This window comes from Haplochromis burtoni, unplaced genomic scaffold (genome assembly GCF_018398535.1).
Source record: "Haplochromis burtoni strain Fernald_Lab_line unplaced genomic scaffold, NCSU_Asbu1 Contig_2418, whole genome shotgun sequence".
NCBI lineage: Eukaryota > Metazoa > Chordata > Actinopteri > Cichliformes > Cichlidae > Haplochromis > Haplochromis burtoni.
This window is the reverse complement of record NW_024584779.1, coordinates 1-12,718: the sequence shown is the minus strand read 5'-3', so window position 1 is coordinate 12,718 and position 12,718 is coordinate 1. Positions and strand designations below refer to the sequence as shown.

The following is a 12,718-nucleotide window of genomic DNA, read 5'->3' as shown; positions in this document are numbered from 1 at the left end:
TATATGTTAGAAAGCAACCTAGCTCAGGGCAGTGTGAGTCATGGGACCTTGGTCTGCCTTAGTCATTGGTTGTGACCCGAGGTAAGAAGCTTTAATTCTAGTCAGTTCCAGCACCACACACATTATGCTATTAGTGGTTTCCATCTGCTTAGTGTGATGGCAGTAAAGTTTATATGGACATCTGCATGCATTTTGCATCATTTATTCTGAATGGGTACCTGTCAAAATAGGCACACTGTATATATGTACTACTATTGGCCAAGAGAAAATGAAATAAAGCCAATCACAAGCTGGACAATGTTATGTTATTTTATTTGGATATTTGAGTGTATGACCTGCATATATTTTATTTCCCCCCCCAAAAAGAAGTGTACATTAGCTGCTGGCATGTATGTACATGAGGACGATGTCTCTTTAAACCTGCATTTGCCACAAGCATCAAAGAAAGAGGCATCACTTGACATCTCTGTTTAGTTTTGATGCTTGCCCCTAGGTATTTTTAGGCTCACTCAGAAGAGCCCTGCGTTCTGTGTTATGTAAAGACCTTCAAATCAAGAAGCAGCAGCAATACAAACTGGATTGTATGCATGCAGTCATGCCAGTGGGCATAGGGAACGTGTATTTAAAAAATATATAAATATATATATATTAAAAAATATGCATAAAAATCCTGAAACAATAACACAAACAACACTCCATCTCCAATCTTTAATGGTTGCCCAAACCCCAGTTTCTGCAATTCTCCTTGTTAATTAATGTATTTAGCCGTTTTCAGATGGTTGCACTGGTAAGTATTTACTATACTTAATATATTATTTTGTCAGCACCCATTAGGATTTTTCAGTCTTCCTTTAAATGGGCTTTTTAAATAAAGACAGGCCCCAGTGTATCCAGGCGGGGTTATAAATCACTAAAACAATAACGAAGAAATGTCAAATAATGCATATGATGCAGCCCATTTAAATGGATGCAGTGTTTTCTTTGTTTTGTTCAAATATACATGGACAATTAGCCTTCATACCTTTTACCACACTCCCCCATTACTCCTGTACCTACTGGTTTGTGAAGCAACCAATAAAACTGGATATGGAGGTTGGAGGGACTTAGTTTGATACAGCAAATCAAAAAAATTTAAAACTTATGGAAGCAAAATACTTCTTGGGACTTTTGACACAGATGCAGGGATATTTCATTTGGGTTTTCCAAAGCAAGAACCAGTAGATACAAGTGTAACCTCAGAGAAGCAAATGTGATTGTGTCAGATTGATGAATTCATAGTTTGTGCCGATTGTGTCAGACTGATGAATTCATAGTTTGTGCCATGCATCCTGCAAAGGTTTAGTGTATATATCTATATCTATATGTATATATATATATATAACATGGCAATTTAAAGTATCTTTAGCGTCTCAGTACAGACTCTAGTGAGAATTCTTGTAAAAAAACAAGCTTTGACCTTGCATGAAAGTCAATATAGCTGGATTGGTCATCTAAAGTGGGCGATTATAACTCAACGATTTTCTGCATTGAGACAAATGGATGACCAAACAACAGTGTGAATGTGTATTTATATTGCAAGCTGTGGCCCATTTGTTCTGGATGGTGGACCCTCCAGTAGATACACCTTCCTTAGCTAAGACTGTTAGCTATAGGGAGCTAGCTGAGAGTAAACTGCTTGTCAATGATAAGTGAAATAACCAGATCAGAGCAGAGCTCCTTAAGGCCTCTTATCTCCCTCTCAACAGCCAGGCCTGCTAAAGCATCGTAATCTCTCTCCCGCACACTGTGGTGGTTTGATGTTTGCCTCATCTGTAGTGAACATGGAGTGGCTTGAAGGAGAGTGGTTCAGATCGATGGACATTGATGTAGGCCCATTACTTGAGCTGGTTGACTTCCTTCCTGCCTAAACAGGTCTGCAATCATTGGTTCGAAGTCCCAAAAGATTGGCTTCTCACTTATCTGGACTGCAAAGTCTGACAATGCGGGGAAATTTAATAATGTCTGCATGGGAAGTTAACTTTAACTTAAAGCTAAGACATGGCTGTGTAAATATAGAGTTCCAGATAGGTGCTGTGTTGTGTACTGCCTTTTAAAAGAAGAAGGCAGCACAGACGCAGTGAAGCCAATGTGTTTGTGCTTGTTGAGTTTTGTTGGCTATTTGGACCAATGAGTTACCTTATTGCATTTATTTGTAAATTAACACTTTTACCATCAACTTAACAAGTTTAACTGATATAAATCCCCCTAGTGTCAGGTGGCAAAGGAATAGCAGTTATCTGTGCTCCCAGAATCCTCTGTTCTCAGGGTCTGTATGTTCAATATTCTGGTGTTTGGGTCAGCATTATCATTTTACATGTGCTATACACTATAAGCAACTATAGATTATGCTTTTATGGTTCTCATGCGTTGTCCAAATACTGACATGTAACAAGATCCTTGGAACACTGGACCCTTTCCCATTACATGCCATACAATATAAGCCCGGGGAGCATGGGACCCCGTGGAGCATATGCGGGTGGCTGTAGCTCAAGACTTCTAATTAAAGTGTAAAGCACTTTGAGTTGTTGATAATACCAAAATTGAAGTAAATAAACTCATCACATTTATGTAGAACTCGAGAGATCGTGACCCTTTTTTATATTTCTCATACTTCTTTGTCATGTTTCCATTATGTATCATGTAAATGTGGAGAACAACCTAACAACATAGCGTTGCTCCTGCATCACTATAATGTTTTTCTGAGACAATCAATCCAGCTGTTGACATTTTAGAGCTTTTTAATTAGAGAAAATATTACTCAGTGTAGAAGTTTGTCATCTGGTTTTTCTGCCTGGCTTTTTGTCGCATGGTTACTATTGTGAAATATTCTATTTGAACCCAAACATTATTTTCCCCCTTAACCTTAAAGTAACCACTGTAATGAAACCATGAAGGAGAAAACCAAACAGAAATAAAATCAACAAATTAACAAAGTAAAATCTAATCAGTGTTGATGACAACTGTAGACCTACATGGACTTTATTTTTTTGATAGGATTTCTAAATGAGTTGCTGCTTGGATTCCTCACCTCTTTTTCCTTAATTACCTTGATTAATGACAGCTCAACAACATGGTTGGTCAGTTAGGTAATGTAACATCTTAGGAAGAGAACCAGCATAGGAATGACCCTGCAGTTACTGCTAAATATGCTAAACAGGCCTACTGTATGTAGTTTTTTCTTTCCTTTTTGTGTCATTGTAATTCATTTCTAATTGGATGCTATGGCATTAAAAAAAAAAAGCTAAAAGGAAAAAGTTGTAAAAAACAAGTAGGGATAGCAGCAAGGCCTCTTCCCAGCTAGCATGTAACAGATTATTAAAAAAAATGGATATGATACGTCTCAAATCAGTCTTGACTATGCTTCTCCTGTGCTTTATGTTTGTGGGGCAGTGTTACCACAGTAAGGCTGTAGAGATGCACAGATACTGGATCCAATAAACATTTACTGTCTGCCTTTGTGTTACTTTAAGGCACTTTAGATAAAAGCTTTCACTAAACAGTACAGTATATATTATAGATAGACTTGAGTTAGCTTTGTTGTAAGTGTATCATTTTTTGTCCCTGTGTTTTCTGACTGTTTTGCGACTAGAGTTAGATTTGTGTTCTTATACTAATGCCTATGAACATAACCCTAATTTTATTCTGGATCTAATTACACAGCCTGAGCAGTGATGCCAGGATTTCATGCTTGCATCAAAATTTAATTATGAACTATTCATAGCATTAACACTGCAAAAAGTGACCTGAATAGCAAATTAAAAAAGAAGAAGAAGAAAAAGCTGTTGTATCATAGTGGCAGAATTAAATACTTCTCCTCCCCCGGGACTTAATCTCAGGAGGGAACAGCTCTTTTTTGACATAGGGTGGCACGTGTCTGGCATAATTTAATTACACCCAAAAATCAAAGTGAAGAAGTCCCTTTCTCTTCTTGGATCAAGAAATACATTTGTGGGATTTTTTTTTTCCCCACAGATTACTAACTTTACTAATGCCTTTTAAATAAACATTGAAAGAGAACTGCTAAATCAAATACTGAAATAGGAGCTTCTCAGAAATGAATATGCTTTTCCTCTCATTCTCCACAGCTTTTGCCATATTTGCAGTCCAACTTGACGGGATTTAAGCAGCTGGAAATTCTTAACTTCAGGAATGGAAGTGTTGTGGTAAACAGCAGGATGAAACTGGACAAGCCCGTACCTTATAATGTCACAGAAGCAGTGCACTGCGTGCTTGAAGACTTCTGTAATGCAGCTTCCAAAAGGCTTGATATTGAAATTGACAGTCGCTCCTTGGAAATAGAACCAGGTGAGATGTTCTTGCTTGTCCACTGCTCTGATTTGGTTCTTCTTTCTATTTAATAGAAAATAAATAATAAGTATACACTGATTAGTGTCTAATTATGTGTTCTGACAAACTGATGTATTCCCATGACCTTGACCATGACAGAGGTCAAATTATATATAACAATTTATCATCTGTACATGTGTATTTCCATCCTCTTTCTCATTATGTGTTACTCCTCCACCACTGTTGCTCAAACTCTTTTCTCATTTCCACACCGTCCCCTTCCCATCCTCAAGTCTCACCTCCTGAACTTAAGTCAGAACTAAAACACATGAAAAATGCATAAACTTGTTTATTTATCTCTGACATTCTTGCTATTACCTTTTGTAATACAATCTTCCTGTCTCCAGACATCTGACATAAAGCTAGCTAAACAACAAGAGCTGGTTCTACGCTAACGTTACGCTAGCTAATGTTAGGCTCAACTGTCCTAAAAATCACACTTTCCCAGTTTGATTACCTCTCATATCATGTGAGAGGTTATTCACTAAATGTTTGAGTCCAACAATGTGACAACTGAGGTAAACAGCTAAATGACAGTCCAGAGTTGTTTGTCCTAGAGGGCCACCATAGATAGTATTATGCACTTGAATTGGAAGGCGTAAGAAAACAGAATTCAGCTGATTTCAATGTGAAATCTAATGATATCTAGTGGCAAGATTTTACACACTACTTTTAATTTTGTGTGTCTCCAAGCGAAAGCGAGATCACAGTTCATTCCCATGTTGTGTGAATAAAATATGCAGGCAAGGCATAGGGAACAAAAATCCTTAATCTGCACATGCAGTGAATGATGCTTGTCAATATCATAAGGTTCGTGTTTATCTGCTGTCTGTTCACAGACTGTAACAAAGGTGTTGTGTATTGTGAGTTCATGATCGCATGGAGCCATATTAAAAGCACACGAAACAGAAAGCAGACACCTCTTGTCATATCAGTCAGCATGCCTTCTTATTTCCCCTCTGAATCTGCAAACATGGAACGACTGCATTAATGCTAGTGAACACTCAGCCCTCTGTCTATATTTCTTTCACCTCTCTCTCCTGTTTCCGTTGGTTTTAGCTGACCAGGCAGACCCCTGCAAGTTCCTGGCCTGCAATGAGTTTTCACGCTGTGTGATAAACAGTTGGACCAACGAGGCAGAGTGTCTGTGTGATCCGGGCTACAGCACAGTGGACGGGTTGCCTTGTCATAGCACTTGCACCCTGCAGCCAAACTACTGCCTGAACGGAGGCCTGTGTGAAATAATCCCAGGCCATGGAGCAACCTGCAGGTACACACAAGCTGATAAATGAAAGGAAGCACAAACAAAATGACCTTAAAGTTTATACTAGGTCCTTATTTTTTATTTATTTATTTTTTAGCTGTGTTTGGATTTGATCCCTGATGTCACTTTCAGAGCCTTGAAGTTGGAAATCCACCATGTTTGTTTTTATTTTTCATTTGTTTTTCTTTTCTTTTTATCTTTATCCTGAATTGTAAGGCTGATGTAAACGTGTTGCTTTGTGGTGTACTCAAGGACATCCATCTCCTGAGAGCTGCTTGCTGAAAAATGTTGAATTCTACAACTGTGTTTAACAAAATTTAAAGAGATGCATCCGGAGGCAGTGCAGTAAGGATGAAAATGTGTATTTATTAATAACAACTATTATTATAGTTAGGCATCCAACTCGTAAAGGCTTTTTTAATTGTTCACAAATTTATCTTCAAGGATCATTCAGTCATTTATCAAGAACGCTACATATCTTTTTAATAGAAAGAATTTTTAATGTTTATGCAAATTTATACATATGCCATGAGGTATGTATTGAGACACAGGAACCTGAAAGCAATAGTGAGCTCTTTTGAACACGTCTCAGGAAAAAGAAAGCAAATTTTTCATTTTCTACTATGAAAAATGTCATTACCTTCAAAGGGTGCTTCTTTCTAACTTCCAGTTAGGTCTGCAAATCTGGACAGCGACACAATTTTCATAATGTGAGCTCTGTATTTCACAGCAATAGATTTGTAATTAAATGGCACATTTAAGTACAGAATTTCTTTGACCCCAGGGTTTGAAAAAATATACCGTTTTAAAGTTTTTGCAACTTTATAGACTGTATTGCAGACAATTACTGTCAGAATTCACAGTGCACTCACACGCACGCACGCACGCACGCACGCACACACACGCACACAGTGTGTTTTAGGTCACTGTAATGTCAAGTTCCATGCAATGAACTATATTGCATTTGGCAGAATCAGTAAAAAAAACAGCTTTTTTTAGGTTCTCCTGTCGCTTCGTCACTAAACACTCAGTGACTAAGTCCCACTGGAACGCATGGCCATGCATGTTCCACAGGTGCTGAACCTCATTAACCATTCTGGTCTGCTTCCGTGCTTTTTTCTTAGCATCATTCTGTTACACGTTGATCTGAATTCCATCTGTCTTCTAGGTTTTTTTTCGATGTTTTTGAAAGGCCATTCACTATGCAAAAATAGCCTTTCTATTCTTGAGGCTGATGAATGGTTTTCACTATGTGGCGAAGCTCTCATAAAGTCGTGCCTTTGTGGAAGAATGTTTAATGACATGCCCATCTGCTGGAGAGTGTTTTTGACTTGGGGTGAGGTTGTTAAGGGGTTTTCTTTACCAAGTGATCATCCAACACAGTTATCTTGCATGGCCTTCCAGGCCTTTTTAATTGGCCAAGCTCAACAGTGTGCTCTTTTTGTTCTCAGAACGTACCAAAGCATTGATTTGGACATTTTTATATTCCTGCCCACTCTCTTGTTTCTTGTACTTGTTTTGGTTTTTTGCAACCTATGCAAGGCATGTATCACTTGAATCGAAAGCTCTTTTAATCCCAATTTTGGGTTCGCAGTAACAGCTTCCAAGTGAAACATCACAGATTTTTTTTTGCTCAACTGATGATGAAATAAGAAAGGCCATATTTGGCCATAACTGTACCCAGTTATTATATATTAAGATTTTATTAAAATAATGTGCATAACTGCATGCATTTTTCTCATCTCTTTTAGATGCCCCGTGGGTAAATATTGGCACTACCATGGGGAACGCTGCAATGAGCTGGTGTCAGTGCCGGTAGACCCGTCACTAATTGTAACCTGCCTTGTGGGAAGTCTCTGCCTTGTTTGCGCCGTCCTTGGCATTATAATATTCATCAACAAGAAATGCATAAAAACCAGAAAGGCTGTAACTTTGGTGTAAGTATGAGCCCTATTTTGTGTAGTTTGTTTTTGTATACGTGACTATTTAGTCATTTTGTGTGGTATAGCCTACTCTTTCAAAAGCATTCATAATCTCCTTTACATTGTAGGCAGACTCTTGCCCCTTATGCCTTTGAGAATACTTTGAGGGAGAACCCAGTATTTGAGAATGACGATGGTGTCTTAACTCACGTGTCCACATTACCGTGCCCGTCAACTTCTGCTTCCTCCCAGTCCCAACACTCTGAGCAAGAACATTTTGCCTCCATTGAAAATATACATCTGAGTATCGAGGTACACTGTGCTGCGTCGCACAGAAGACTAAACCAACTAAACTACTAACCTCAGCTCTTCGGCTACTAATAACTAAAATACTCCAACCAATTCTGTTCTAACAAATACGTTAGTATTATTTAACTTAGAGCAAACTTTGGGTTGATCTCCATCCTTCCATGCATTTAATCTAGGCTGACTTTTCATTTGTATTTAAAATTGCTCTGATGTATCTTCAAAATATCTGCCATAGACTGACAATCTGCTCAGGGTGCAGCCACCATGTCAATCCAAGACAGCTGGGATAGGCTCAGTGACCCTCAATTGGATGAGCAAAAGAAAATGGATTGATTGGTGGACGAATTACATTACAATGTGAAAAATATACTGCAGATTAAATCATTCACTGGGACTGAACATCCTCTGGTATATTCAGTAGACACTCAGAGGCTTTTATCGACAAAATGAAAGAGTTAACCGCATGATCCATAACAAAAACCCAACCGCTGTGTGTAGTTTTAACAGTGAACTGTGTGCTGATTGCTGTAGGTAGAGTCTCCTGGAGTAGACCCTTGAATAGTTAAGTGTTTGCTTTCATTTGCCTTTTATATGTTTATCCTGTTCAAATGCCTTTGTTTTAATAATACATTATTGAAGCGCACTGTAAATATGAAGCTTTTCTACTGCCTGCCTACGCAGATCCCCAGACAACTCTACACAACAAGATCAGAAAGATTAGTCTCAGAAATGGTGGATTTTCATCACTGTATACCACACAATGAGGTAAGGAATATAAATGCACAATGTAAAATTGAGCTGTTATAAGATGTAGAATACATTTAAAGTTATATGCACTGATATTACAATTTAGGTGTTCAATAAGATTTAAAAAATAAGAAAATGTAATAACTTTAAACTGTAAATATTTTACAGCTATATGATGTTTGCAAAAGGTAAACCATCCGAGCAAGCAACTGTTTGAATGATTTTTCTTTTTACTCACAAACCAAATCACTGTTGACATTTGTGCAATTATCGCATTAACGCCTTCAAAATAAATTCTAGACCTCTAATGAGTAGTTTCAAAATAAAATTGTGCCGATCAGCACTTCAGCAGCGTGCCTTTTATCATGTACCTTATGATTTAAGCAGTGCAAGCAAGTTGTAGATGCAGTTTCATTTTGTCATGTATAATTCCACCTGAAATGAGTCCGTTTTTATTCTTGCTCTTGTCTGTTCCAGACGTGGCGACTGTCAAATGAATACAGAACGTGTCATGTTTTAAGGGCATCGGATAATGAATGTTTCGAAGTTTCAGTTCTCTGATGACTCCTTGCTCGTTTGAAGATCCGTCAACGCACTAACACGGTGCGAAACAGGAGGGAGGAAAAAAAGAACTAATGTTGCTGTCTAACTGTATATGGGTGCAGATACCGTAAAGCAGTGATCAAGTTTAATTGTTCATAGTGATGAAAGTCTCTTGTTAGACAGAGAGCTATGGATACTGCTGTGCACTTAGGTTGTGTTCAAGTGGAACCTAATATTTATTTTATATAATGAATGGTAGGAACATTTCCTGTATACCCTTGACAAAGGTTTTTCTTTCCTCACAATGAGGTATTTATTATTTACATAAATACAAGGTGTTTACCACCACCTTGCTTACAAAAGGTGGTATCTTTTGTTTAGACTTTATGATATTGTTTACGGCAATGCCATCTTTAACATTACTGTGTTCCAAAAAGAGACTGAATGCATAAAGTATTTGGTCATACTGCATTATTCTTAAAAATACTGGTGTCTGTACCATTTACAATTTTTAACCACTAATCATGTGTCCATTAATACCAGGACATTTGTTTTTGCACATTCTATTTAAAACAAAAGAATAAAAAGTTTTTGAATTAACAAAAACATTTTTCTTTGTTTTGGCAGCTCAGAGTGTGTTAGGTCTGTGTAATTTGATCATATGTAAAGAACGAATAAAGAATGAGTTTAAAGCCTGACGTCAACGAACTTGGTTTTTGAAATAAAATCAAGATTATTGTGTTTGAGTCCTAAAGCACCGTACAGTATACTCCTCTTACAGTCAGTTTACATGTACTACTAAGTCTTTACGCAGTCTTGTAATTTCTCTGTTTTTGTAGTTTTCAGCAATTGTTCTCCAGCCTCTTTGTGCGTTGGCTGAACCCCTGTTGTGTCTACACATAACAGAAAACGTTTTTAAACCATTAAAAAAAAAAAAAAAAAAAAAGACACATTGCTAATAGCAACCTGTTGCAAAAACACAATTTTTTCCCAGTTTCTTTAGTTGAAGCTATGAAAACGCCAAAGTAACGCCAGTAAGCGGTAAGAGGTGTTTTGGAGCGATGATTCCAAGTTTGGAATTTTCACTTTTTTAAATTGTAGTCAAAATGTACTGAGGAGGTCAGGAGCGAGGTGCCAAAGTGCGTTTCTACAGCCATCTGTAAAAGACGCTGGAGCCTCTGTCATGGTTAGGGGGAACAAAAGCCTGCTAGCATCCAAAGCAGAGCTTTAAACATCCTTCAAGAAACCTGGAGAACCATTCCTAAAGACTACTTAAAGAAGTTATGAGAAAGCTTCCTAAGAGATTTCTGGCTGTGTTAAAGAATAAAGGTAGTCATACCTAATATTCACTTTCAAGCTCATTAGAATTGTAAAAATGTTGCTTTTGCCTTGTAAACTGTATTTCTATATATGTTTGCACATGCTTTAATAAATCAGTGCACCTATTTCATATTTTTTATAGCAAAATACAAAGAAATAAGGGGTGAGCCAAGGCTTCTGCAAAGTCTGTACATTGAAACAGCCTAAGATCCTTGAGTTTTAATCCTGTTGATCACGTAATTGGACTCACGAGCATCAGCTCGGTGACATCTGCAGTGTGTTAGCGTTTGTTGTTTAATTAACCTACATGCTAATCCTATTATCAGGAATTATCATCAGAATGTCAGATCCATTTACTGAGCACTGACCATTAACAGCTTGTTTGTGAATATTTGTGTATTAATTCGTGATTTTTCAGCTGTGTAGAATAATTTCAAAAGAAAAAGCAAATCCAGGAATATATTTATTTTCTACAATCTTCCAGTTTCAAGGCCAACATACAAGAGAAAACCAAAGAAAAAACACATAAGAGTGATTCAATAGTTACATTACTCTTGACTACTACATTTTAAACAAAGATTGACCCTTGAATAAGATGACTGAAACATTCCTGGCATAACCAACTGAGGAGTCAAGTAATCAACTTCAGAAAATACTACATAAACACAGCACACACACACACGCACGCACACAAATGACTGGCTGTAAAACAACCCCAAACCCAGAAAACTGCAAACATGAAAACAATTCCCTCTCAGATAACAAATGAGCAACAGTACAAAAGAAGTTTTTTCATGAAATTCCGTTGAGTTGTCAGAGCTCGTTAATGAATAATTAAATCAACTTATTATTATTCTGCCAGAAAAATGTATCCTACTTCATTAGGCTGTGTTGTGAGCAGTTGTGAGTATGACTTATAACATTACAGTCTTCTATATTTGACCTGTGATATTTCACATTATTACATTAGATGCACATAATCTATACAAAGTGAATTTAATTTGACTCTTGGTTGTATGGCCTTGTATTCATGATTGTCACCTTTAAGTACTTTAATCTGACAAATAAATGTGGTGTTTTTCATTACTGTCATCTCATACGAGCAGCTAGTGCATGGGCAATTATTCATAGCCACATCGCAGCTATTTATAGACACTAAATGGCAATTATGGTTGTAATATTCAGAAAACTCATAAAGAATTAAAAGACAGTTATAACCCTTAAAAGTACGTCTGCTGAGGTTTTCTTGATTTTGTCTAATATATTGTTGCTTTTGCAAACCATTAAGGTTTGGGGTTTATAGCTAAAAAGGCTATGCACCACTTAAGGCTTCTGTGATGTAATGTTATTGCAATATAAGGCCTCACGGTCGGATATTCTACAAACATCGATTGAGAAAACCCCCCACAAGTCGTTATGCTACATCACTGAGATGTTCTACTGCAAGCTGTAAAGAAATGTTGAAAATCTAAAAATAATCAAAATAAAGTAAATCATAAATTGTCTACAGAAAGAGTGTGTTTAGGGCATCTTTGTCTGTGATTACTGTGGGTGCAGTGTTCTGCAACCTGACTGTGTATCTTTTATATTTGTCTGTGTATAGTGTTGTGTTGTGTCTCAGGACGTAGACCAAGCTTTTGACTTTTCCCTTATCTTGTGTGTTCACTTGAGGAGGTTCTGAAGCATGGCGGTAGCGTATGTTGGGCGGGCCTGCTTGTTCTCAATGGCTTTCTTCAAGTACTGAATTCCATCACAGCGTTCCCAGATTTCTTCAAACTGCCTGGGCAGGATCTCTGCCCCTCTCTTCCGGGTCAAACCGGTCTCCTCCAGGCTCAGCTCACACATCTCCATGTCGTCTTTGCCTGAGCAGCCAAAGGGGAAGGATAAAGATTTACTAGCAGTGCATTCACTTGGACACTTGACATCACACAGTTTTAGCCAGAGTCATCTATTTATTAGACTACCACATGCCCATGCCCATGCTTGGCGTGCTCGCGCTGCTGGCAGTAAACTGAAAATGATACAGTGCTTTTATAAGGTGCTAAAGGTGCATAAAGCAAAAGAATGGGCCGTTTTAGCTCATTGTTAGGTGGTTGCTTGGCAACGTGATGACGTTATATCATATCATGTATAATTTAACTTTTGTGGAGATAAATGAGATGCTACTGTCGTAAAATAAAAGAATAGGATGCTTTCATATGGGGTTATAGGTGCATAAAGGCAAAAA

At 37.6% G+C, this 12,718-nt stretch overlaps 1 protein-coding gene across 2 annotated transcripts; it reads left to right on the top strand.

Moving 5' to 3' along the window:
- Positions 1 to 1,314: 1,314 nt before the first annotated feature.
- Positions 1,315 to 10,108, top strand: LOC102293973 (interphotoreceptor matrix proteoglycan 2). 2 transcript variants are annotated; one of them, XM_042217647.1, is made up of 6 exons: positions 1,315 to 4,344; positions 5,446 to 5,656; positions 7,402 to 7,587; positions 7,701 to 7,884; positions 8,563 to 8,646; positions 9,106 to 10,108. In XM_042217647.1, exons 1-6 carry the CDS (start codon positions 4,215 to 4,217, stop codon positions 9,187 to 9,189), a joined length of 879 nt encoding a protein of 292 aa, XP_042073581.1. In that variant the 5' UTR covers positions 1,315 to 4,214; the 3' UTR covers positions 9,190 to 10,108. The 2 variants fall into 2 exon arrangements, with proteins under 2 accessions (XP_042073581.1, XP_042073582.1); XM_042217648.1 differs by lacking the exon at positions 9,106 to 10,108 and adding an exon at positions 8,797 to 9,099.
- Positions 10,109 to 12,718: the final 2,610 nt, after the last annotated feature.